Below are 27,662 nucleotides of genomic sequence, written 5' to 3' on the forward strand. Positions count from 1 at the left end.
TTTCTTCAATTTAAAAACACCTCTCAAAAAAAAAAAAATAAGTAAAAATAAATAAAAACACCTCTCTAGACTACATGAGTTTTACAAAAGGAAGCCAAAATATGCCAGTACCCGCAATTCCTTCCATATTACTGTGCCTATATTCCTGGATTCCCAAAAGATTAGGAATCACTGGCCTAAGGTTTCCAAAGTCAAGGTAGATCCCTTTCCCAAGTGACAGGCACAGACCAAACACTCTATCACACCCTATCTAAAGAGAATGGTAAACTTAAAAAAAAAAAAATTTCCTAACATGCTCCGTGACCTTGAGCAACAGCTTTCCCCTCCCTGGAGCTCAGTGTTCTACCTTAAATCCAGAAGACTGTGCTCTCTCACACCCAGCCCCCAAATTATCTGACCAGACACTTGCCAAACCCCGCCCCAAACTACCTGGTGATCTTACTACTTCTGAGTCTGACTCCTCCCAGTGACTCCTTCCCTTTCTATCCCTTTGTTAAGTAGCTTCCCCTCTAATGGCTTTTGCTCTGGAAACAGCACCTCCGAACTCCTGCCCGAGACAGCACTCCCCGGCATGAGGGCTGCCCTGCTCCCCGTGGCCAGGGTAACAAACCTTTGCCTTAGCTGCTTGCTTCTGCTCTCCTGGGTAGGCCGAGGTGCGGTAGCTAAGGAGCTGAAGTTGGTGACGTTGGTGAGTAGGCTTTTCTCATTGTTTTTCCCTTAAAACTGTTACCAGCAGGGTCTGATACCCAAGTATCAGGTTTCACTTTACCCCTACCGCTGTCTCCCAGAGACCAAACTCAGAAAGTGAATCATCAAGTTTCGCAAGTTCCTCCTAACGAATACTTAACGTGTCCTGACAAAAAGTGTTTGCTTTGGTTATTTGTGCCTTTGCTGCTATTATTTATTTATTCACTTACCTCACAGCTGCCTTGAGTGCATTTCCTTCTGATAGCCACACGATGCTGCGGGGGAAGCCTCAGCTAGCCACGTTAGCACCAGGAGCTAACCAGGCTTCATTCAGTGTAATGATTATTTAAAAACAGTCATCTTCTGCATGAAGTAGCCCCTTCCCCTTTTCTTTATCAGGAAATTGGAAACTATATTTGTAAACAGATTTTGAAGCATAAAAGTGAAACTAAATTCGAGATTTCGAGGAGGACTTCCTGATATGTAGATTTGGTTGATCATTAAAATAACGTTTTCTCCACCCGGGGCACGTGTGACAAGTTATGGGAAAAGAGGGGTGGCTGGTGCGAGAGGTTAAGGAAAGAAAATATACTGTTGACGTTGCCTTCAAAATAGGTAGGAAGGGGGTTTGCCAAGTGAAGGGGATTTATTACTTTATCTGTATGAGTCCTGGGATTAATCCCTCGGTTTCTCTGTCTGTGATTTTCTCTGTTTCTCTACTTCTCTTGAGCTGTTTCACTCAGTCTCCTCCGCCTCTGACCCTCTCTTTGTCTTTCACACCCGCTCTCTCAATCTCTTTCTCTTCCTCACCTTTTTTTATTTGATAGTCTGAAAATATGCTGACAAATAAGTAAATTTTCTTACTGTAAGAATACTCAATTTATTTCTATAATTTGCAGGGAGGTCATCTTTTACCTAAAAATGAAACATGAAGTTCCTATTTCCTCAGCTTAGTGAATTCAGAAGTCCTTTCTTTCCCTTCTACAGAAACAAATTTCTGACCATATGATTATGCAAATTATCTTTACTAGGTCCTAAGTCAACACATGAGAGAGAATCAGAGAAACATATCATCAATTTATTTACAAATGATTTACCAGCTGTCACACCGGTGCTGAAAAAAAAAAAAATGTGTCATATCATGTACCTTCTGTAGAGAAATCCGTGCAAGTTGGACTTTTACTTATATTCATGGGTTCCTGGCCAACACGTGCATTAAGCAAGTGTGGGGACGCCGCGGAAATGGCACTGTCAACACTGTCAGCCTGTGGCAAGTTGGTTGAGAGGTAATCCTCTCTGAGATACTACCATGAACTTGCAGTTAACCGCATGTGGTCAATTCACTCCCTGTTTTACTCCAGCGCAGGTTCACTTCCCTCGACTACCAAACTGTTGTGGGCTTCCTTTCTCCCCCTTCATGCTCAGTTACCATGTGTTCAGGGACTACAAGTTAATTCTTCCCTAAGAAAAACCTGACAGGGGTGCCTGGGTGGCTCAGCCGGTTAAACATCTGCCTTCGGCTCAGGTCATGATCCTGGAGTCTCGGGATCGAGCCCCGCATGGGGCTCCCTGCTTATCGGGGAGCCTGCTTCTCCCTCTGCCTGCCACTCCCCCTGCTTGCTTTCTCTCTCTGACAAATAAATAAATAATATCTTTTAAAAAAAAGAAAAGAAAACCTTACAAAGATAGCTCTCCTGGAGCTAAAAGGAATAAATCACACAAGGCTAATGTTAATTTTTCCTACGAAGGCTTTCTTCCATTAATGGTAGATGAAGGGCGACTTAATACAAATTTCTTGGCCCTTACAAAACAATATCTAAGGACTTAAGCAATGAGATACTACTTTCTTCTTTTTATTGATTATGGAGAATATATGACTATAAATGGTTAAATTATATGCCCAGGCAAATCCTTAGAAAATCATTAGAACCGGAATAAAAGAAAGGTGCCTCTGCTCAAAGTGGTAACCTTTGTAACAATAACCAATCATTACTCAATGCTTATTATATGCCAGGCATTGTTCTGAGAGTTCGATATGGAAGATGTCACATTATCCTCCCAACAACCCTGTAAAGTAGGGTTTCTAGGAAAACACAGGATACCCAGTTACATTTGAATTTCGGGTAAACAAATAATTTTATAGTATAAAGTATGTTTCGTGCAATATTTGGGCATCCTGTAGTTTGGTTTGCTACATCTGGCAACTGTTCTATAAAGTTTTATAAAAAACCTTACTATCTTGGGCGCCTGGGTGGCTCAGATGGTTAAGCATCTGCCTTCGGCTCGGGTCATGATCCCAGGGTCCTGGGATCAAGCCCCGCATCGGGCTCCCTGCTCAGCGGGGAGCCTGCTTCTCCCTCTGCCTCTCTCTGTCTCTTATGAATAAATAAATAAAATCTTAAAAAAAAAAAAGCTTACTATCTCTATTTTATAGATAAAGAAATTGAGACACAAAGAGGTTAAACAACTTGGCCATAGTTACACGGTAACTATGGTGTAGTCAGGATTTGAATCCAGGCTGTACGATCGAGGAGGCTATGCCCCTAATCACTACACATATTCCATTCCTGCTGTGTGCATTTAAGCCAGCATATGGAGCTGAGATCTCCCCCTGGAGGTTAGGTGTACAGACTTAACACATCATCAGTAGGTAGTTTCCTCACTGTTTCTCTGTGATCCAAGAATAATAAATCTTTCCCACTTCTGTAAAGCTGTTCTTGGCAGAAAGAGGAGGAAACTGTCCTTGGTTCTTGTTCTGTCTCATGAACAGAGTTATCACACAATCTTTTAAAACAGGTTTATCAACATGTGTCCCACGGGATACTAGTTTGACAAGTTGTTAACAGGAGTTGCTTGGCTAAAAAAGTGGGTTTCAATAGTCAAATCCATTTTGGGAACAGAACAAGGGTTACACTGTATTTCAGGTCTCTAAAGGGCAAGACTCTTCAGTCTTTAATATTCTAATATGTGTGGGCACCTGGGTGGCTCAGTTGGTTAAGTGTCTGCCTTTGGCTCAGGTCATGATCCCGGGGTCCTGGGATCGAGCCCCGCATCGGGCTCCCTGCTCAGTGGGGAGTCTGCTTCTCCCTCTCCCTCTGCCCCTCTGTTCATGCTCTCTCTCTCTCTCACTCTCTCGCTCTCACTCAAATAAATAAATAAAATCTTTAAAAAAATAATAATATTTTAATATGTGCTGTAGCTTTAAAGGAAAGGATCTAGTAGTAAACTATATTTCCTAAACTTTGACCACAGAATCCACCTTCTTCTTTTTCCAGAGTGTCCCATTAGAAAACCCTTAGAGAATCATTATTTCTAACTTTTTAGAGAGAGACTAATAAGTATGGTGAGTATGGGAGGTCAAGGGAGACGTCTCTTGGTTGCCTTTTTCAGGAGGGACCTGAATTTAGTGACCGCCAGGATTAGAAGTAGAAGTAGGACATTCCAGGCAGATAGAACATCATCGCCCTGAGGCTAGAACAATGTATTGATGGAAGAGCAGGGTCTCTGTGGCTAAGTGTTTTTAGCAAGAGCATAAGGTAGTAACATCGAGGTGGGCAGGGCCAGATCAGGTAGGATGATGTAACACACAGAATCTGCTCAGCCGACTTGATGGAGAAGGATCATTCATGGGGGTACCAAGCCATGGCTCTTTTTTTAAAAAAGTTACCTGTGATCTAAAAGGATGAAGTGAGGGGTGCCTGGGTGGCTCAGTTGTTAAGCGTCTGCCTTTGGCTCAGGTCGCGATCCCAGGGTCCTGGGATCGAGCCCCGCATCGGGCTCCCTGCTCCGTGGGAAGCCTGCTTCTCCCTCTCCCACTCCCCCTGCTTGTGTCCCCTCTCTCGCTGTGTCTCTCTCTGTCAAATAAATAAATAAAATCTTTTAAATAAATAAATAAATAAATAAATAAAAATAAAAGGATGAAGTGAATGTGATGTGGTGAGGAAAACAGTGGGTAGCAATCATGAAAACTAGGAGATCTGGACGGCTCATTCAATCTCTTTGAACCTCAGTTTCCTTCTTTGTTAGGACAGCAGTAGGGCCAGCCTGGCCTCACCGGAGTTGTGAAAATTGAAAGAGAGAGCAGGGAAAAGACTACAAAATGTGGAGGGTTGCAACCACGTAAGGGGTTGTTCTCCTGGATGTCTTCCTATTGCAATTACCACTAGGACTGCAAAATAGTCCTAGGGCTGACCCTATATGTTTAGGTTTCTAAAGGATTTCATAGAGTATGATTGTTGGACTGAGAACAGAAGTTATAAATTCGGCAGAGCTGCATTTAAGAAGTTTGCCTTACCACAGGCTTAAAAGAGCACCGAGGCGGGGCGCCTGGGTGGCTCAGTCGTTAAGCGTCTGCCTTTGGCTCAGGTCATGATCCCGGGGTCCTGGGATCGAGCCCCACATCGGGCTCCCTGCTCGGCGGGAAGCCTGCTTCTCCCTCTCCCACTCCCCCTGCTTGTGTTCCTGCTCTCGCTGTCTCTCTCTCTCTGTCAAATAAATAAATAAAATCTTTAGAAAGAAAAAAAAAAAAGAGCACCGAGGCACAGTCCAGAGGCTCCAGCTGAAACTCCAGGAGCTCAAGAATGCACGTGTGCACTTGAGCGTACTAACATATGCATGCAGGCGCATGCACCCGCACACATAGTGATTTCCAGCATCTGGGGGCAGGGAAGGGATGGTTTATTAATTGTCTCTGAGAGACACCCCTTCTGAAGAGCTCACAGCATGTGTGAGTCACTACCTCAAAAACCCTTAAAACCTACTACAGTATAAGGGAGTACAATTATTCCTGACCTGTAAGGACAGAGTAAGAAAACTTGTTCAAACCTGTGATTATGTTCCAGGGCTCTGCTGTTTAACCCTCCTCTAAGGGAACCATGCTTATTTTTCTCCCCAGCCTATACTGTCATTTAGATGCATAATCTCAGTTTTATTTTTTAAATAGGATTTGGGATTGTTTCTTACATCAAGGTTTTCCTCTAGTGCAACACCTCCCCCTCCCCCCGCAACACACAGAGCTTCCAATCTCAGAGGAAAAGACCAGAGTTTATAAAGAAGCCCCAGATCCCAGATCACCCACTGGTGTTGGGATGCTGAGGGGTGCATTTTAGCAGAGAAATGAGCCCCTTACACGGGTTAAGAATGCTGGCTTTGAAGGCACACGGTTTGTGTTTGGCTCTCTGCTGTGCCACTAACACGCTGTGTGACCTTGGGGAGGTCACTTACCTAGGGCTGATTTCCTTGTTTGTGAAATGAAGATAATAATCATAAATGCTTTGGAGAACTGATGAATGGATTAAATCATGAGAAGCAGTTAGCACAGTTTCTGGGACACAGTAAGCATTCAAAAAACCTTGAGGAGTTATTGTGGTCATAGGCTGGTAGGAAGTGTTGTAAATTATTTTGCTGCAATGTCTCTCATCTGACTTCCCTTTGGCTAACTCAGGAGTTCTCAACCAGAGATGATTTTGCCCCCGATGGCACATTTGTCAGTGTCTGGAGAACTTTTTGGTTGTCACAATTAGGGACTGCTCCTGGCATCTAGTGTGCAAAGGCCAGGCACGCTGCTAAACATTCTTCACTGGACAGGATGGCCCCTCACAAGGAATTATCCAGCCCAAAATGTCAACAGTGCTGAGGTTGAGAAGCCCTGGAAACTAAACATTGTAGGATTTATAATCTACTGAAACCACGTAACAGTTTTAGTTACTCAGATCTAGGAAAGTATTTTGCACAATTACCTGGGATCTAAAAAGTCAAAAATATGTTTGGATTATACAAAGAGCACTAATGAGGGGCGCCTGGGTGGCTCAGTTGGTGTCTGCCTTCGGCTCAGGTCATAATCCCAGGGTCCTGGGATCGAGCCCCCACATCAGGCTCCCTGCTCAGTGGGGAGCCTGCTTCTCCCTCTCCATCTGCCCCCCCACACACACACTCATGCTCTCTCTAATAAATAAATAAAAATCTTAAAAAAAAAAAGAGCACTAATGATTAGCCTTGATAATTTCTGAGATTATGCAGCCTTTCTTCCAGCCATGAAGGGACCATTCATAACAGCAGTTTCTTACCTGACCAAAATTATTTCTTAAGATCCACTACACCGGGGCACCTGCGTGGCTCAGTTGGTTAAGCGGCTGCCTTCGGCTCAGGTCATGATCCTGGAGTCCCGGGATCGAGTCCCGCATCGGGCTCCCTGCTCGGCAGGGAGTCTGCCTCTCTCTCTGACCCTCCCCCCTCTCATGCTCTCTGTCTCATTCTCTCTCTCAAATAAATAAATAAAATCTTTAAAAAAAAAAAAAAGATCCACTACACCAGGGTCTCTGTTTGCTGTAGCCTGTTCTACTGCGATTTTTATTTCTCACCAGTTGAGGGGACCAAAAGATAAGTTTTCTTTAGACACCAGAGACACAGCCCAGGTCCTATAAGCCTCTCTCACTTCCTTGGAATCCCATCTGGAAGATGGCCAACATTTAGGACTGTTCCTTATTCCGTGTCTACCGGAGCATCTTAGCCAGGTGGTGTCAATGACAAGTGCAGGAAATCCCAAATAATGCAACGTGTTACGTGGCCCTCCTTTGTATTAAAAATGTTTGCTGGCATCATGGCATCAGGATAGACGTCATCTTGGATTTCTTGAGTGCTTTTCATGTCTTATCTTTCGCTTACAAAATAGCTTTGTATTTAGTTTGGTATTTTATTGAGAAAGCACATGGGAGTCATAAAATACCAAGGTTTTGGAAGTCCAGACTACTCTCCCCACAGAGGAAAATGTGCAATCAAAATAGCATGACATACATACAAATTCAGAAGTATGCTCTTAAAATATTAAGAATTAGCTTTTCTAATCTCCCTCTCCATAAATCCTTTATCTCTAATCTAAAAACTAATCATTGGCTCAAGATGGTCACAAATTATATGTGCCATTTAAATCTACTATTTTAGCATATGTAAAAATTTTAACACCATAATTGAGGAAGAATACTTCTCATCAGTCTGTCTGCAATAAAGTGATCTTGCTAAGCTTTGTGTTCCTTCTTGCCCCAATATACAAACCAGTCTCCATGAGTGACTCACCTGCTTTCTAAAGACTGACTGTCTTGTTACTTACATTACCTGAAACACGAGAAAGTGTTAGTGAGCTTAAAACAGCACTTCTTAACCTGAGATTTACCTGGGGAGGACTTTTTTTGTTTTTTTTTAAGATTCTTTTATTTATTTATTTGAGAGAGTGAGAGCGAGAGAGCATGAGCAGGGGGGATGGCGGATGGAGAGGGAGAAGCACACTCCCCGCTGAGCAGGGAACCCAATGCAGGACTCGATCCCAGGATCCTGAGATCATGACCTGAGCTGAAGGCAGACCCTTAACCGAATGAGCCACCCAGGCGCCCCTTACCTGGGGATGTCTTTAAAATCCTGATGCCCTGGCCACATGCCAAGGTTAAGAACCAGTGGTTTAGAAGAAAATCTATTAGGATGAGCTGAGGCAAAACACCTAAGTGAAATTTGTAATGTTACTGTCTTGATCTATTTTCAGGTATTTAGGCATGGAGACCGAAGTCCCATTGAAACCTTTCCTAACGACGCCATTAAGGAATCCTCATGGCCACAAGGATTTGGCCAACTCACTCAGGTTGGTTGGATTTTCAACTAAAGTTTGCTGATGAGTCTTAAGGGAAACTATGTGGAGTTTGTAATACATTGAAACCATATAACCACTTCAGTTACTCAGATCTGGGAGATTATTTTGCACAATTACCTAGGAACTAAAAGTCGAAAATGTGTTTTGATTGTGAAAGGCGAGGCACTAATGTTTAACTTCGACAATTTCTGATCATGACCAAGTCACCCCTAGTGACTAGTAACTGTAGGAAAATTGTATAAAATTGCTCGTTTTGATCTTTTTTTGCCCTGTTTGGGTTTATTAAAGCCTAAGAGCTGTGCATGGCAACAGATGAATACATTAGCTTAAAGATGCTGAGGAGAGCCAAGAGATACTTGGAAGCCTGCCCCCTGAGTTTCTCAGCCTCTTCCTGAGGAAGTAGAAAATAATATTATAATCGATAAACTGAATCAGCAGGGTTGGGAAGACAGGATCCCTCTGGAAGTGCTGATATCAAATTTTATTTTTAATCAGCTAGATATACTGGGATTGAGGCCTTCTTATAAATGGTCTTAAAGCCCTACTTCCTAAAGAGCACCAAAGGAGAAGGTGAAGACGGGGTTGGTGGGGGACAGAGGCATCTGTAGTCACTGCCCCCGTGACCCACTCCCTTCTCTTGCAAGAGTGGATGGCTCTTCTGTTTGGAGCCAGAGACCACGTGTGTTGCTTCTGTCCCGACCAAAGCAATGTTTAAATACATTAAGAAAATGTCATAGAATGTTTAGAGTTGAATGTCTCTAAACATTTAACCAAATATGTAACTAAGCATTTAAACTAATGGGTCTCAGTCTTGGCTAAACATTGAAATTATTTGGAGAGCTTTAAAAAATATCGATGTCTGTCTGCCTCCCAGACAGAGATTCTTATTTAATTCATCTAGGGTATGACCTGGACATTGGGATTTTTAGAAACTCCTTAGTTGATCAGTTGACTCTAATGTGCAGCCAAGTCTGAGAATCACTTCCCTAATTCAACCACAATGTTTCATAGAGGAGAAATCCCACAGAGGCTGTTTGAGGTCAGCATCTTTTGGCTCCGTGGTCAGAGCTCCTCCCACCATACCTCACTCCTACCCAGCTTTCGGCTCCTTAAACGAGAGAACATATATTATGAAATGATCACTGTTATAAATTTAGTCAACATCTGTCATTTCATAGAGATACAATAAAATGAGAAAGCAAAAAAAAAAAATATTTTTCCTTGTGATGAGAACTCTTGGGATTTACCTTCTTAACAACTTTCATATGTATTATAGAGCTATTTTATCCATAGTCGTTATGCTGTACATTAAATCCCTACTACTTATTACCTTGTAACTGGAAGTTTGTACCTTTTGACCACCTTTTCCCCAATCCTCTCCCCCCCATCCACTGCCTCTGGTAACCACAAATCTGATCCCTTTTTCTAGGAGTTTGGTTTTAAAAATTTTTTTTAGATTTCACATATAAATGAGATCATATAGTATTTGTCTTTCTCTGTCTGGCTTATATTATTTATATTATTTAGCATAAAGTCCTCAATGTTTATCGATGTTGTCATAAACAGCAGGATTTTATCATTTTTATGGCTAAATAATATTCCATTATGAGGGTGTGTGTGTGTGTGTGTGTGTGTGTCTACCAAACTGTATTCTGTATATCTTGAACTTATACAGTGATGTATGTCAATTATATCTCAATAAGACTTGGGGAAAAAAGAAAAAATGCAGATTCTAATTCAGCAGGTCTGACATAGGCCTAAGAGTCTTTATTTCTAATATACTCCAAGGTGAAGCCAGTGACGCTGGTACATGGCCACTCTTGAAGTCGCAAGGTTCTAGAGCTCAAATTCCTGCCCTTGGCCAGGTACTTGCAATCTACATAATGACAAGGTGATGGCTTTCTAAGTCAGTGGTTCTCAAAGTGTGGTCCCTGGACAGGCAACATCACCATTACTTGGAAACTTGTCAGAAATGTAAATTGTCTGGCCCTCCCCACTGAACCAGAAACTCTGGGCTTCATTTCTGGGAACCTTATTTTAATGAATCCTCCAGGTGATTCTGTGCATGCTGACATTTGAAAACCACTGCGCTATAGAAGATGACTCTTCAAAATTCAGCTGTAAGTTAGTACAACAAATTAGGCCCAAAGTACCTGCTTCTTTAGCTACCCATATCATCCAGGAAACTAGCAAAACTCAAAGCACACATTACTCTTTCCTCACCTCCTTCCCCATCCTAGGGGGGTGGTGATGATCATGGTAGCCAGGAATACAAGCAAAGGAAGGAGTCGGACCAAGCAGAGGTTATAGGGACCACATCCTCTCTGACTCCTGAAGTTCTAATAAAACTCGGTATTAAAGACAGACTTGAAGGTAGTGTTTCTCAAAGCATGGCACTCTGCTGCACGGATCTGAATCACTCGAGGCACTTGTTAAAATGCAGCTTCCGGGGCCACCCTGGGATCTAACAAGCAGGAAATCTCTGGGGGAAATGCTGAGGCATCTGCATTTCAACAAGCATCCCTAGGTAATTTTGCTTCTGATGCACAGTAATGCTTGAGGATCACTGAACTAAAGCAATATTTCTCAGTGATTACTGGCCATCAGAATTTTAATAAGCTTGTTAAAAAGGGGTTCCTGAGCTCCACTCCCTGCCAAAAATTCTGGCTCAGAAGGTCAAGGTGGGGCCTAAGACTTTGGTTTCTAACATACTCCCAAGTGATGCTAATACTGCTGATTCCCAGACCACACTTTGGGTAACAGATTCTAGTTTTTCAGGAACCAGGCGTAAATAAACTGTGCAGATAATAAATCATTATACCCAGGGGTTGAAAGTGATCTTCAGATTCATCAAGTCCAACCCATTATCAGATGGTTGAGTTTCTTCCACAAAACCTCCACCAAGTGGTCAACCAGCTCTCTTGAATGTTTCACCAACAAAGATGAGCCAGTGGTGTTCTACCACACCAGAGATGAACGATTTACTTAAATCAGATCAATCACCAGCTATTAACTGTGCAAAGCTCTATGTTAAGTGCTAATGAAGGTGCATGAGTTTTCTCAAGGAGTCATGGCTAAAGATTTATTACAACTGTTTTTTCTTGTTTTCATTTAAAAATGTCGTTGTCGAACTATTAAATTATACCATGGTTTGCTCTACACATTCAATAAGGAGAAATGAGACTCATACATGAAATACACAGAATTTACTTTCACTGATTTTTGCTTTTATTTGTTCCCATAGCTGGGCATGGAACAGCATTATGAACTTGGACAGTATATAAGGAAAAGATATAGAAAATTTTTGAATGAGTCCTACAAACGTGAACAGGCAAGTTGGGGAGCCAAGAGTGGGAACCTATTTCCTTGAAAGAATTTAACATAATGTTGCATTTATAAAAGTGCTTTTCCAGTTTCCCAAAGAACTTACACAAGTCAGAGATCTTATTTACAAATGTACTCCTCTTTTTTTAAAGATTTTGTTTATTTATTCGAGAGAGAGAGAGAGAATGAGAGCATGAGTCAGGGGGGAGGGGCAGAGGGAGAGGGAGAAGTAGACTCCCCGCCAAGCAGGAAGCCTGATGCAGGGCTCTATCCAAGGACCCTGGGATCATGACCTGAGCTGAAGGCAGTAATTTAACCAACTGAGCCACCCAGGCACCCTAAATGTACTCCTCTCTATACAAATACTTTGTTCCTAAGAAATTTATGAACATGACTAAGTGCAAAATTTTATGGACACCTATTGGCTTGGCAATTAGCCACCACTTAATCGGTCTCTTTGTCAGTTCAACTATTGACATACCAGGTGGCATTCTCATAATACTGTCTCTTCTACAGTAGATATTATGATCATGATGCTACCACAATGTTTGCTAATGTTTTCATGTGAGGGTCCTGGCCTTTCTCAAATGTACTCTTTGCTCCATGGGGAAAAATGCACAGTTCCAATCAGTTGGAATCTCCTTTGATTTTCCCACTCTAGGTTTATATTCAAAGTACGGACATTGATCGGACTTTGATGAGTGCCATGACAAACCTTGCAGGCCTATTTCCCCCAGAGGGTATCAGCGTCTGGAATCCCAGCCTACCCTGGCAGCCCATCCCAGTGCACACACTCTCTCTTTCTGAAGATCGGGTGAGTATTCTGGAAAAACCTCCTATTTGGCCTAGGAGGAGGAAGGCAGGTTGCCCAGCACTTGTGGGTTTGGAGGTCTAGACACTGCTTGGTCTGTGCAATCTTAATCCTTTTCTAAATAAAGCTGCTAAGGACAAAGTAGGACATAGGAAGCCCCAGGAAGAGAGAGTAGGAACAGAATTTCAGTTTGGACCTTTATCATCCACTTTGTTTTGCCACCCTTTCAACAAATGGCAACATGGGGGCACCTGGGTGGTACAGTCAATTAAGCGGCCAACTCTTGGTTTTGGCTCAGGCTGTGATCTCCCAGTCATGGGATCGAGCCCCACATTGGGCTCTTTTGCTCCATGCTCAACGCCAAGTCTGCTTGAGTTTCTCTCTCCTTGTCCCTCTGCCCTTCCCCACCACGTGCTCACTCTCTCTCTCTAAAATAAATAAATAAACCTTTTTTAAAAAATGACAATTTGCCCCTGTCCATCTTCACACACACACACACACACACACACACAGAGTTCCCCTTGTTCTACTTTCAATTCCCAAGATTTGGTGCCCCACATAGGGTTCTCCTCCCTCCAGAATATTCTAAGACCTCTCTATCTACAAAATACCCCTCCCCACATGAAAACCCCCATTCTGAGGTAGGGGAAAAAAGAAAAGAGTTGAGGGCCTAGTCAGTGACCAGCACTTTGATATGTGCCACCATATTTACCTTTCATAACAACCTTCAATGGGCAATATTACTGTTCTCCTTTTATAGCCAGGGAAATATGTGCTCAGAGAAAGAAACAAAATAGGCCCAGTGCCGCAAAGCTGGTAAGCATCGCTACTGGGACTAGAACCAGGCCTATCTCATTCCAGAGCAATTTCCTTCCCTATAAACTAGTGGTTCTCAAAGTTATTATATTAGAATTACCTGAAAAAAATTTTTTCAAATCCTGGCACCTAGGGCACTCTCTATAACAAATCGGGATCTCTGAGGGTGGGATGCAGGCATAGTACTTTTAAAATAATCCCCCTGGATGATTCTAGCGGACAGCCATGTGTGAGAACCAGTACCGTAAACCAAGCTGCCTGAATGAGGCTATTTGAGAGAAACTCTCAAATTTATTTTGCACTGGGTAGGATGCACCAAAAGCTCTTCAATATTTTCAGAGGAATTGCTTTTGGTTTTAAATAGTATAAAATAAATCTAACTAATCTCCCAGGTGTGGAATTTAAGACTATATGAAGGAGGGGCACCTGGGTGACTCAGTCGGTTGGGTGTCCGACTCTTGATTTCGGCTTGGCTCATGATCTCAGGGTGGTGAGATCGAGCCCCGCTTCAGGCTCTAATGCTGGGCGTGAAGACTGCTTAAGTTTCTCTCTCTCCCTCTCCCTCTGCTCCTCCCCCTTCTAAAAAATAAAAATTAAGAGAAAAAAAAAGACTATTTGAAGGGAAAGTTTTGGGACAAGGAATCCGTGCTGATTCCCCTGCAGTCCCACTGTAAGCATGACCATGTCATCTCTTGGTAGCTGAGGTTTAGCATGACTTCTGCACTTGGACTGTTGCCCAGGGGCCCCTGGGGTAGGCTTCCAACCTCTTTGCCCTGCCAGTACTCCTAGACATTTGACTTAACTGTTGCATCTGATGACGTAAGAATCTTTCCCAAATACTTTGTAGAAACAGCCTGACCCTGTCAACCTCACTCAAGGTAAGTCTACTCCAACCACTTTTTCTGGTTTCCTGATAAGACAGGATGATTTGTTTGTACGTCTTTCCTTCACAGAATCAAGAGAGAAGTATTATGATGATCAGTATTCTTAGGAGTTTGTGAATATTTTCTTCCAAAAGAAAAAAAAATCACTTTGCTACAGCCTTTTCTGCATAGATAGACATGGACAGCAGCACCAAATTTAGCCAGTGTAGACCAAGGTAGATGTTTAATCCTTAATCCCGAAAGATAGTAATAAAATTATGTAGGAAAGAGACTATAGGAGCTATCAGAAGAGGAAAAGAGAGGGGCGCCTGCGTGGCTCAGTCAGTTAAGCGTCTGCCTTCGGGTCAGGTCATGATCTCGGGGTCCTGGGGTCGAGCCTGCTCCCTCTCTGCTTCTGCTCCTCCCCCCTGTTCGTGCACACTCTCTGTCAAATCAATAAAATCTTAAAAAAAAAAAAAAAGGAAAAGAGAAACAAAGGGGAATGAGGAAGAGAAGCAAGATTATCTACCCATGGCTTCCAGCTATGTCCTCACTAAGATAAAAACAGTTCTAACATCAACTAAGAAACCTAACAAACATCCATCAGTCAACACACAGTTATTCCCAGAGCTGTGCTAAGTGCTGTAGAGAAACATGAGGCCAGGTTTCTTCCCTAATTTATCACCCATTTGATGAAAACAGATTTGCATGTGTGACACGTGTAGACCAAGATACCAAGTGGTGGGCGATGAAGCAAGGACAAGCTGCACCTGCTCGAGGAGCTCACAAAAGGACGCCCGTGGCTCTACCACAGGGCAGCCATTCCAGTCTTCACGGAGAGAGTGAGAGCTTGAACCAGACCTCGGAGGAGGGAAGGAAAGGAGAAGAAGGCAGCCCAAAAGCATGGCAGTGGGTGAATATACAGAGGGCTTGCCCTTCTGTGTCCAGAGTTCTTATTTAGAAGGAATGAAAATGCCTGACCATGTTGGGCACAGACAGGAGAAACTAAATATTTCAGGACGACTTGTGAAAACCTGGTTAAGAAATGGAAGACCTTTTGTGAATTGCAAAATGCCGGTCAAATATTGAGATGATTATCCCACTTATTTTCAGCCTCTTTCAAGATGTGGGATGGGAAAACAAAAGTCTAGGAAGGCTGAGTAATTCACTAAAACCTAGACCTTTAAATGGAGAGTCCTGTGCCCATTCCTCCGCAGTGCCGTTCCTTCGGTGGGAAAGTTGGAAAGCCATGCAGGGAAATTGAGCTGTAAAGCCGCGGACATGAAAAGAACCTGTGCACGTTCGTTCTTCAGTCCTGTGCACACATGATGAGCCGTGCTCCGAGGCACCTGTCTGACCACGGTTTGGAAGGAAAGGATACTGGAGCCTCGGAGAACACCTGTTGAAGCCGTTCAGGAATGAGGAAACGAAGGTTCGAAATTAGATGGTAAAGACATGAGAGGAAGGAAAGAAAAGTAAGGCAAATGATAGAATCAGGAAGCAACTTATTTTTATTTTTTTAAGATTTTATTTATTTGAGAGAGAGAGTATGAGTGGGGGGGAAGGGGCAGAGGGAGAAGCAGACTCCCCACTGAGCAGGGAGCCGGATGCAGGGCTTGATCCCAGGACCTCAGGATCATGATCCGAGCCAAAGGCAGACGCTTAACCCACTGAGCCACCCAGGTGCCTCAGGAAGCAACTTATTTTGAAAAAGTTTTCAGAGCAGCTACAAATATGCCAGGCTCTGTTCTAGGCACTGACAACACAGCAATGGACAAGACAGACAAGATTCTGGCTGTCCTTGAGATGACATTTTATAGGAAATAGATGATAAAGTAAAAAATAGTAATAATCTCAAATGGCAGTGAGTTCCCCGAAGGAAATAAAGCAAGGTAATGTGATCATGGCTGGGCCTGAGTTAGAAGAGCCTGGTGGGAGTCACCAGGGGCAAGGTCTCAGGCAGGGAACAGTCTGCAGAGCCCCCAAGCCTGTGAGTTCAGGGGACAACAAGGAGGCCCCAGTGTTGCTGGAGAAGAATAAGGGGGCAGTAGCAGGAAAGCAGGACAGAGATCTCTAGGGTTAACTGAGTTTGGATTTTATTCCAAGTAAGATGAAAGCCTGTGAAGGTTATAAACTACAAAATGGCATGATCTGATTAATGCTTTAAAAAGATTTGTATTTATAAAAATAAAACAAAAAGGATTAGGGTAGCTATGGTATGGAGAATGAATTGTAAAGATGGAAAGAATGGATGGATGCCTACTGACCAGATAGAAGGCTCTTACATTAGTCGAAACACAGGTTATGATGGTTTGAACTGGGAGGGAACAATGAATATGATGAAGAGGAGTCTATTCTGGATATATCTTGAAAGTAAACAAGCAAAACTGATTAATCTATGAAACAGGATGATAAATTTTACCATTGGCCAAAGTAGATAGATTACAAAATGGTTAAAAATGAAGTTGACTTCAGTTTTGTACATGTTAAACTTGATGAAGCAAAGAAACATCCAAGAAGTGATGTCCACTAAGGGCTGGAAAGAGAAGACCAGCCACAAATGGAAAGTCAGAGCAACAAAATAAGCTGAGGAGTCACTAGCCTAGAGATAAGGTTACAGAGGATGAAGATTGTCCAATTTAAACTCACCCCTTTGTCCTCATAATGGGTTTTAATAATAATATTATTAATATTAATATTAATAATAATGCCCTTATTTGGACTGGAATTTAAGTCAATGAATGGTTAATCAATCTCTATCCAGAACCTCTTTTTCATTTCTTTTTTTTTTTTTTTTAAGATTTTATTTATTTGACAGAGAGAGAGACACAGTGAGAGAGGGAACACAAGCAGGGGGAGTGGGAGAGGGAGAAGCAGGCCTCCTGCAGAGCAGGGAGCCCAGTGCAGGATTTGATCCCAGGACCCTGGAATCATGACCTGAGCCGGAGGCAAACGCTTAATGACTGAGCCACCCAGGCACCCCCTCTTATTCATTTCTCTATAGTCGTGTGCATGGGGTGGAGGGGCAGGATGCCTTTGCACACACATGTGTATCTCATGCTAGAAATATAAGAGGTCCAGTAGGAATCGAGATAATAGTTATATCAACATGGAAAACCAGGAAGTGTGAATATTTACCAACAAAGTCCTATTTAGGCAAGTTCATGAAAAGGGGGGAGAAAAAAGCTTTTCAGTTCTGGGTGCATATCCTACTATGTAAGACTTACAGACCATTTATCTCTTTTTCCTCAATTTTAGAATTTCCATTCAGCTCAAACACATTTGAATCTTTTATTCAGATCACTTTGCACCTAATGAGGCTTAAAATATGGCTGCAGCTTCTTTAGCAAAGTTCTTCTGACTAATAAAGAATTTGTGGTTTTTCTTTTGTCCTCAGTTGCTATACCTGCCTTTCCAGGACTGCCCTCATTTTACAGAACTTAAGGAGGAGACTCTCAAATCGACGGAATTCCAGAAGAGGTTGCATCCTTACAAGGTTAAAAATCATGTCATTTAGTGTTGCACAGGAGGGTGAGGGTCAAGAAAAAGGATGAAGCTCCAGCTTCTTAAAAAGTGTGGGAGGAATGTGTCTGCCAGTGGCCGGTTAGAGCAGTGGGTTAAAACATTTAATGACAGTCATCACTGTCTGGTCCCCGTCCCTGCGTGGGGCCACAAGCCAGTAAAGAAGCCAGTCCCTTTCTAATCCTATACCCACGTGCCAGAAGGAACCAGACGAAAGTGCATGGCTGGGTCAGAATAAATGCAAGGCTAAAATGATCTGCCCTAATGACGCTGAGGGGCTGGGACCATTGATTTCATATATAAAGGATAGTCTTTTTTATTTTGTTTCCACTTTGCAAAATACCCCTTTTTAAAAGACGATGCTTAAAAGGTAGATATAATGCTTTGTGTTTTTAAAAAACAAAATTTTGAATCTCTAACACGTTTCCATGGTTCAAAAATTTAAAAAATATAAAAAGGAATACAGTGGAAAGTCTCTTAATGACCCCACAGGTAACTGATGGCAGCATTTTCTTATATAGTCTTGCAGTTTCTTTATGCATATGCAAATAAATATGAATATATTCTGGTAGTATCCCCTTTGCTACACAAAAGTAGTATACTGTATTCACAGAGTTGGACACCTTGGGTTTTTTTCATTTAACAATATATCTTAGAAATATTACTCAATCTGTACGTAAAGAGTTTCCTCATTTTTTATAACTGCATTGGAATTCATGGACGTACCATACTTTCTTTAACCAGTCTATATTGATGGACAAGTGAGTCATTTCCAATCATTTACAGTCTGTATGAGTATCTTGTGCATCTAAATAATTTCACAAGAATATCTGTGGAATAATATATTATAATAATAATTAACTTGGAGAATGCACAACTCTATGATGTTGAGTATTCCTTTCTTGGTACATTATCCTATTTGTTCTTCAAGAATTTTTTAAGATGGGCGCCTGGGTGGCTCAGTTGGTTAAGCGACTGCCTTCGGCTCAGGTCATGATCCTGGAGTCCCTGGATCGAGTCCCGCATCGGGCTCCCTGCTCGGCGGGGAGTCTGCTTCTCTCTCTCTCTCTCCCCCTCTGCCCCTTCCCCCAATGTGTGAGTGCTCTCTTTCTCTCTCTCTCTCAAATAAATAAGTCTTTAAAAACATATATATAATCAAGTTATTTTTCTCCTTGGATCAATTACTAAGGTTAATTATATTCGTAGATTTGCTACTAATGAGCCATCTTTACATGTCTAGACTCGGGCCCCTTTTTTGGATATTGAATTATTTGTTAATATTTTACTCAGACCTTTTGCATTCATATTCAAAGTATCATTGGACTATAGTTTTTTCTGGCCAGTATTTTGTCAGTGTCTGTGTTGCCCTTAGTTCATAAAAATATTTTGGAAATTTTCTTTTTTTTTTTTTCCCTATACTCTATAACAGTTAAAATAGCATTAGAATAATTTACTCTTGAAAATCTTGGTCGAATTTCTCCATAAAGTCATCTGGCCCTGGGGCTTTGGTTTGGTTAGGCTTGGTTTGGGGGAAGATCTTCAACAATTATATTTATTTTGTGGATATCTGTTCAGGTTAAATTGGCAAATTATATTTTCCTAGAAAATTTATCCATTAAATAATATCTTCCACAAGGATTCCCAGAAATTGCTGCCAAATTCATCAGGCAGATAGCTGAATAGTGGGTCTCATTACCATGACAATCCAAGAATAACACAGAACCTAGAGAAATGTTTGCATCCCACCCAAATTTCAAATGTATAGCTAGATAGCAGGTCCAATTTCTGTGGTATATTCCTGAGGTGCTTTGGCCTAAGACATGGTTTCCCTTCTCATCTTGATCAGTCATTTATGTGTGAGTTCTACCCCACCTACTTCCCCCAAAATTTTGAGGTAGTACACTTGGCCTGATTCCAGGACAAACCAGGAACACGTGGCAGTAAGCCAGCGTGCACCCACATTTTTACTGTAATCATGAAAAATGATCAATTAGTGTTTGTGAAATTCTCTGGGTTCATATTACCACAGCCAATATTCCCGCTGCACTTTTATGTGAAGAACAGTGTTCTCAGTGGGGGCAGATTTGCCCCACAGAGAACACGGGCAATGTTTGGAGACACTTTGGGTTGTCACAACTGAGGGATTAGGGATGATGCTCATGATCTGGTGGGTAGAGACCGCGGATACAGCCAAACACGCTACAAAGCACGGGGCACCCTCCACAACAAAATTATCCAGCCCCAAATATCAGTAATGCTGAAATGGAGTGACTCTAATGTGGAAATGTTTTCTCTGTCCGTGTGTGTTTCAGGATTTTATAGAAACCTTGCCAACATTTACAGGATACCATACCCAGGACCTTTTTGGAATGTGGACTAAAGTCTATGACCCTTTATTTTGTGAGGTAAAAGAAAAAAATATCAAAAATTAACTTGCAATCTGATTTTTTGACTTATGCCTATTTTGAAACAGATGAATACACTTTCTTACACTTTTTGGCAGATATATTAATTATGCTTCCTTTGACATTGAAACATAATTCAAGACTTCTTTACATTAAATTGAAAACTGACTTTTTCTCTCCATTATTTATGTTTTCACACTTTCAAAAATTGCAGGCAAAATTGCTTTTCTTCTATGTCTTGCCGTTTACTTATTTTTCAGTCACTCAGGAATGCTGGGCTCCTGTTACGGATTTTAATGAAAAAAAGCAATGTTATTATATAGACAGAGCCAAAAAAAAAAGGGGGGGGGTACCTGATTTCTGGATATAGAAATAAGCAAGACAACTTTAAGCCAGGCTATTGAAATTGGTTTATTGGGAATCTCTTCCTTGCCATACATGCATATGAAATAACCTCTGAAACTCACTTACCATTGGGGTTTTCAAGGCTAACTTGGTATTTTTCACTCACTATGCACCACCTACTGGCCAAAAGGAGTACTCTGTAATCCTGTTTTCCTGACTGGGTTCACTGAATCCTGGGGCAAAATTCTGACCACCCACAGGACTTATATCCACCTCTGATCTTGAGGTCATCATAAGGGCCTGGGGGCCAGCAATTATTTTCACGGTTCCGTGTCAGTAACAAACGACACAATTTGCCCCCCTCCATAACAGTTTATTGACCTTCACATGACCTTCCTGATATTTTCACTTTATCATTAACATCTGTTTCAAGGAAGACTTATTAGCCTTATAAAAGACTCTTGAGGGGCACCTGGGTGGCTAGTCGGTTAAGCATCCAACGCTTGGTTTAGGCTCAGGTCATGATCTCAGGATTATGAGATTGAGCCCCATGTCAGGCTCTGCCCTGGGTGTGGAGCCTGCTTGGGATTCTCTTCCTCTTCCTCTGCCCCTACCCACCCCACCACACCCCCCACCAAATAAACAAATCTTAAAAAAAAAAAAAAAAAAACTCTTCAATAGAGACAAGAGCCCATATTTTGGTTCAAGTCTTAATTTTTTTTTTTCCTTCCTTACTACGGGTTGATCTGAGCTGTTGCATGATGTGGCCGTGGTGCATGGTTTCCTTTTCACTTCTTTCCCACTTATTTCCTCCCTGGGTACTCCACTTTGATCTCCTCTCTCAAGTACTCTCTCTCTCTCTCAATCCTACCTTTGAATCTGGATTCTTAATCAACTTTTCATAGCAAGTAAGAAATATCGGCAGGAAGTCTACACCAGTCCGGCTGTCTAGCTTATTCATCCATTTAATACATATTCACCAAGATCCTACTGTGTGTACAGGGCACATTCCCCAGAAGGCAGTAAACTGGAAGCTGATGGGAGTGGAGGGTCTGGTACTGAAGGCTCCAGAAATACATTGCCTCTCCCAGTTGTCCTCTAAGGGCACTCACTCAGCTTTGACAGAAACATCATCTAAGCCTGTCAGTGTCACCTTCCCCCTAGGTTCATAGATCTCTAAACCTTTCATAAAGGAATGAGGTACATTCTTGCCCTACCTCACCCTTACTCTGCAAAATAGGAATCTCCCTTTGCATACACAGTTCAGCCAAAAGCTGTGGACTTGGTAGGAAGGAGCAAATCAGTCTCTGTGAATTTCCCTTCTGAAAATCAATACCACTACTTATCACAAAATAGTTTTCCTAGGGATGCCTGGGTGGCTCAGTTGGTTAAGCGTCTGCCTTCGGCTCAGGTCATGATCCCAGGGTCCTGGGATCGAGTCCCACATCGGGGCTCCCTGCTCAGCAGGGAGCCTGTTTCTCCCTCTCCTGCTCCCGCTGCTTGTGCTCTCTCTCTCTAATAAATAAATCTTTTAAAAAATAAATAAAAAATAAAGTTTTCCTAGAGAGAAACAACAGGATAAGGCTAGACCCAGTAGTTCTTGTGGGACAAAGAGGACAAAAAATCATTTAAAAATACACATTTTCTTCCCTTTTTCTTTGCTACAGAGTGTTCACAATTTCACTTTACCCTCCTGGGCCACAGAGGACACCATGACTAAGCTGAAAGAATTATCAGAGTTGTCCATCCTGTCCCTCTATGGAATTCACAAGCAGAAAGAGAAATCTAGACTGCAGGGGGGTAAGTATATAAAAAAGTAAAAGGACTGTGCTAGATTTGTGGTGGAGTGATGGGGGCCTGAGTGTCATCCCACCACTAATCAGCTGTGTGACCTTGGACTGGTCCCTTCATCGCTCCTACACTGGTTTCCATTCTTCAAAATGGGGATAATAATGATACCCTCCTCACGGGTTGTAAGGATTAAAATAAATGTGTGTATTCAAAAGGTTTGGGACAAACAGTACCTGGTACATAATACACTGTCAATAAACATTATGTGTTTTCATAGTCATTAACGTTACCCACTCTGGGCCTTAGTTTTCCAATCTGGGAAATGGACGCTTTGGGATAAAGCTAAAGGATCCTTTTCATCCTTTCCAGATCAAACGATTAAGGATTTTGTATCTAAGCCCCACGGAAAGCAATTGTGTCTGGCAGCCTATAGGATGAATTTTTCAAGTGGGAAGTATGACAAAAGGGGCCCATTTTCCTGAGGTAGCAATTGTTAAAGTTAGTAAAACATATTTTGCAGACTAATTATGTTATGTAGATTAATACATATTACAATAGGTAAATTTATGACACAGCTTAAATTTTTCCATTGGTGTTGAAAGGCATTTATTTCTCAGTGATGCCTCCTTTCAGCTGGATTTGGCCCTTCATAGCATAGGACATCCTATCATAATAAAAGTAGACCTGGGCAAGAGGCTGCCAAGCCCTTCTAATCAGGATAGGTAGGTGGAAGAGAGAAGGTAGAACCAGGCAGAACAGCAAGAGACGCTGATGCCTCTGAGGTCAATTGCGCTGTAGGCCAAGACACCAAAGGGGGCGTCACCTCTAGGGGCTGTTCATGTAGACATTAAAAGTGAGGATGGAGAGCAAGAGGAGGTCCATTATGTCAGGTTGACATTACAGTGAGGAAATTCTCAGCCACAGGAGATGTTCCAAGTCATAGACTCTGGACAGTTGGAGAAAAACAGAGCAATCACATCAAGACTCCGACCATTACCAGACCCTCTTCACTGTGGGGTCAGGACCAGTTCAGCAGAGCCCCAGGAGGAGACTTAGAGGCAAAGCATCCTGGCTATGACCAGACTGGGCAGATGTTCACTGGACATGGCCCAGGCAGCAGCCCAACCTGATGTGTAAACAAAAAAGGAGGCAGAGGGTGGACGTTGGTCCCCATTGGCTACACATACACCAGGTCTTAATCCTGAACCACCAGGTACCAGAGGTAGGACCCAATCCCAAGTCACATCAGAGGGTGGAGACAGGGCTCTTGATTGAGTTCCCCCACCCCAGTCAAGATGGTCTGAGCAATTCAGCCCTCACTACTCAACATGCCGTCCATGAAGCAGCAAGAGCATCCCCAAGCCTCTGGTTGGAAATGCAAAATCTCAGGCCCCACCCCAGATGAGCTGAATCAGAATCTGCATTCTCCTGAAATCCCTAGGCACCTCACGAAACATGAAAGTTCAGAAGCACTTCTCTAGATGCAAGAAATGCTGAAGAAATAGTCAGGGAGAGCCAGGCAGAAACTGAGAATAGTCTAATAACAGATGCAGGAGTCTGCATAGGAAGAAAAACTGGGGGATTTCCTCGCAGTTTGTTCATGTTTCCTCTTCTTGTTTTCCTTTGACTACTAGACATTGCATTTCAGGGAAGTAACTTCTCGCTCAATCCGGTTTCCCTCTCTTATGAGTGTGTTAAACTAGATTCTGTCTATTAAGAGTCCTTCCCTAAGCTGTTCTTTCAGTCTCAGACTCCAAAGGCAGGTATTTGTGTGAATGCACCTGTCCTATTTTCTGGAGAAGTCCAGGCTATTGACTGGCCAGGAAATTGTTTCCTGAGTGATCCCTGCCAAAACCCGAGTTCAGCCTATTGTTTGGATCTGGCTAGGCCAGGGAGGTTTGGCAACTGCATGCTTGTTGGATGATGAAGCCACTAAACACAATCCTACAGAGAAAACCTGTATAGTCTGGGTGACACAGAGTCACACAGGAACATCAGGATTTTGGCACATTCCGATCTGTGCCAAAACTTTTGTTCAATCAGTTGGTTTTAGGGATGACACAGTTTGGTACTCTGTACTCCTCCACCCACCTCCTTCTACACAGACACACACACATCACAAAAATTCCTAAGGTTCATTTAGGAATTTTTGATATATGGCTGGTCATATCTGTATTAATGCAAACCTCTCCTTGCTGTGCTCACCAGGTTGGTGTAAGCTACTGCCTGCAAGCCAAATCCAGCCTGCTGCCTATTTTTTATAAATAAAATATGATTGAAACTCAGCCACATTCATTTAGGTAGTGCTATGGCTGTTTTGGGGCTTCGCCCCGAGAGGGAACTGTTATGGCTGACCATAGGGTCCACAGAGCCTAAAACACTGACTGTCTAGCCCTTTACAGAAAAAGTATACCAGCCCCTGCTGTAGCTCAAGAGTGTGGGAAGGGAAGTTTTTGTCTTCCAGTCAGTGATATTTTGTCTAGTGTATGCAGTCAGTAAATGATGCAACAGGGAACTCAGAAACTAGCCTGTGTTACGGGGTAGTCAAATGATTAAGACATGCTGGGTTCAGAGATGTTCAGCCCCTCTGTGCACAGGGTGTTGAATCTTGGGCATGTTGCTGAATATCTCTGAACCTCCGTGCCCCTCCCATAAAACATAATTATTGGCACGCCAGAGCCTGGGGGTAACTGTGGTGGTTACGCCTCGGTTCTTCTGGGGCAAGGTGGACAACCACCCCCAGAACCAAGAGCTGATCTCATATCCCATTATCAACACTGAAGGCTGCTGCAGAGGCACCTGTCGAAGGACAGGTTGCTGATGGGTGATGGTGTTGTCCCTAAAGGACGCTGAGAAAGCCACCTTCGCTGAAGCAGAGTGATGTAGACCTGTTGGAGATGTGGCTTCCAGGTTCTTCTATTCTTAGTCAAGGGAGTCCCAGCATCTGCAGAGAGAGCAGACCGCCTCCCTTCTTAATTAACCCTTTATGGTGCCTCTTGGTAGACAGATGAAAAAACAGTCTCTTTGTACTATTTTCGGAGCTTTTTGAGGGCAGGAGTCTGATTCACCTAGCATAGCATCTGACCCATGGTAGCTGCTCAGTGTGTTTGCTGAGTGGACCACAGAGTCGGGAATGACAGTCTGTTAACATCAATGCGCTGCTCTTTACAAAAACAAACTGGTCATTCTGAAGCCAGGAGAGTACACATGTAGTAAAGAAACCACCGGGGTGCCTGGGTGGCGCAGTTGGTTGAGCTTCTGACTCTTGGTTTCGGCTCAGGTGGTGATCTCCAGGTCGTGGGATCGAGCCCCACATCCCGCTCCACATTCAGCATGGAGTCTGTTTCAGACTCTCCCTCTGCCCCTCCCCCTGTGCTCTCTCTCTCTCAAATAAATTAATAAACCTTAAAAAAAAAAAACCCACCAGAAATATAAGGAGTCTTCAGGTGATGGTTGTGGAAATCCCTGGGGCACCATGTCCTCAAGCCAGCACCTGCCACCCCAAGATACCACTCAGCCTTCAGTGTCTGCCAAGAGGATGGAGACTCTGAGTTGTGTGCCTGCCCTTCACCACCTCAGGAACAACAACATGAAGGGCAAGAGCTCTCCTCTATGGAGCCCTCAGATGGAAGATGCTGGCTTCCCCTTAATAGTGATCCCCAGGGTAACCTGGAGAAATAGTCCACAGAAAATATTCCATGACCTCTACAGACATCCAGAGAGCTGCTTTCTCCCATGGCCTCCCAATGGTTTGACTCCCAGAGAGTAGAAGCAAGAGGGATGAAGACAGAATAGATGCCAGGCTGTCATTTCAGGGCGGCCCTGGAGAAGAGCACTAGCTAGCAACTGTCTGAAAAATGCCATTTGTAATTCCTTCCAAGTTCCTCAACCTCCTATCTCAAGCTTTGACAAAACCTGGGGATAGTAGGGTCCTCGTGTGTCAATCCAACTCTCCTTGCCCAGTCTGTATATGAGTCACTGTATGTCGCCGGGCCTCAGCTTTCCCACTGTAAATGGGGGATAGAAGTCGGGATTCAGTAAAATAACATAAAGCAAGACCAAAGTAATTTCTTTCCCTTTCTTAAGTTTTAAGAATCATGGCAGGGAGAATCACGAAGTAGGAATTAACAAAAAGTTTAAGCCCATGTTTGGTTCAGCTCCTTTGTTGATCTGTCTTTTCTAAGGTGTCCTGGTCAGTGAGATCCTCAATCACATGAAGAGTGCAACTCAGCCATCAAACCGCAGAAAACTTGTCATGTATTCTGCAGTAAGTGTTTTCACCTCCGCTCAACATCCATTCGGTCAGACAGTAATCTCTTTAAGGCAGGAGCCTCATTTTCTTCATCATCATTTCCCTATTGCCCAGTAGATGGTAGACATTTTAGATATTGATTCTTCAGCTCTCCTAAATATGTGTATAGATGACCACCTATGTGGTTGGCATTTTTAAATTATATTTTGTTTTGTTTTTATTTTAAATTTTAATTTTAAAATTAGATACATAATTCTGGCCCTTGAGGAGCTTACAATCTAAGGACTGACGAGAAGTCATAAGCACCATGCAGAGCAGTATAGAAATGCAGCGCAAGCAAGTGCTTTGGTGACACAGAGAAGGGAAGCATCACTTCTGTTCCAAACTAAAAGCAGAGCATGAACGGGATGCGGTGATGAATGGGATGCAGGCAGGGAGAAACGATGTGGAGGTAAAACCACAGACGAAGGCCATGTTTCAAGCCTCCAGGACTGGGAAGAGAGTGGAGCCATTAACTGAGGTGCTCTTGGGCCAGGGGAATGTAACGATTTAGACAACTGGGTTTGAAATGCTAGGGAACTTCCAAATAGAAATCTCCAGGAGGCAAAGGGACTAGAAGAGAGAAGGGGAAAAAGAGCCGCAATGTGAAGTTAGAGCCAAACTGGGTGCAGAAAGAAAAAGGGAGGTCTCGGAGAAGACTTCAGCCTTGGGAGCAGAAGCCAGGGAAAGAGGCACAGTTCAGGGGGGCCAGGGAGATTGGGGGGCACGGAGATTCAAGGGGTGCATTGAGCACTGAAATGGCTGTCCGTGGAGTCTGCAATGAGCAGGGAACCCGGACACACAGTATGGGAACTCGGTTTCCCACCCACTTCTCTAGGACAGAGGATTTCTCGGATGTGGTTTGGCTGGAGAAAGCCATGTTTTCATTCTGCAGGAAGATGGATGGGGTGACTCCAGATACAGGGAAGTTTGTTTATCAGCAGAGGTTCTGAATGGTATAAGACAAAGAGCTCATGGACGGAACAGAGTGTGGTCCTTCCTGGAGAGGGGCTTCTGGAAACCAGTCCGTTCTGCCAGTTTCTTTAGTTTCTCATCTGGTTTCCCGTTCTAACTTGTATGATTTCTGGCAAGTTATAAATCTGTAAGTCTAGTTCTTTCTCCAATAAATCAGTTCTGAGCCCTTTTTAATATGTGTATACTGCCATATAGT

The 27,662-nt window shown here is 42.9% G+C and overlaps 1 protein-coding gene across 1 annotated transcript in view; it reads left to right on the forward strand.

Annotated features, from left to right (window-relative positions):
* Nucleotides 1–374: 374 nt before the first annotated feature.
* ACP3 (acid phosphatase 3) overlaps nucleotides 375–27,662 on the forward strand; it is a 45,873-nt gene continuing 18,585 nt past the window's right edge. Inside the window, exons 1-8 of the mRNA XM_034994696.1 lie at nucleotides 375–688; nucleotides 8,219–8,314; nucleotides 11,568–11,654; nucleotides 12,309–12,461; nucleotides 17,535–17,633; nucleotides 19,972–20,064; nucleotides 22,077–22,209; nucleotides 26,385–26,467. Coding sequence (XP_034850587.1) covers nucleotides 572–688; nucleotides 8,219–8,314; nucleotides 11,568–11,654; nucleotides 12,309–12,461; nucleotides 17,535–17,633; nucleotides 19,972–20,064; nucleotides 22,077–22,209; nucleotides 26,385–26,467 — 861 coding nt within the window. The 5' untranslated portion in view covers nucleotides 375–571. The remainder of the gene's footprint in view (nucleotides 689–8,218; nucleotides 8,315–11,567; nucleotides 11,655–12,308; nucleotides 12,462–17,534; nucleotides 17,634–19,971; nucleotides 20,065–22,076; nucleotides 22,210–26,384; nucleotides 26,468–27,662) is intronic.

Source organism: Mirounga leonina, unplaced genomic scaffold, assembly GCF_011800145.1.
Source record: "Mirounga leonina isolate KUSES-001 unplaced genomic scaffold, KU_Mleo_1.0 Mir_115, whole genome shotgun sequence".
NCBI lineage: Eukaryota > Metazoa > Chordata > Mammalia > Carnivora > Phocidae > Mirounga > Mirounga leonina.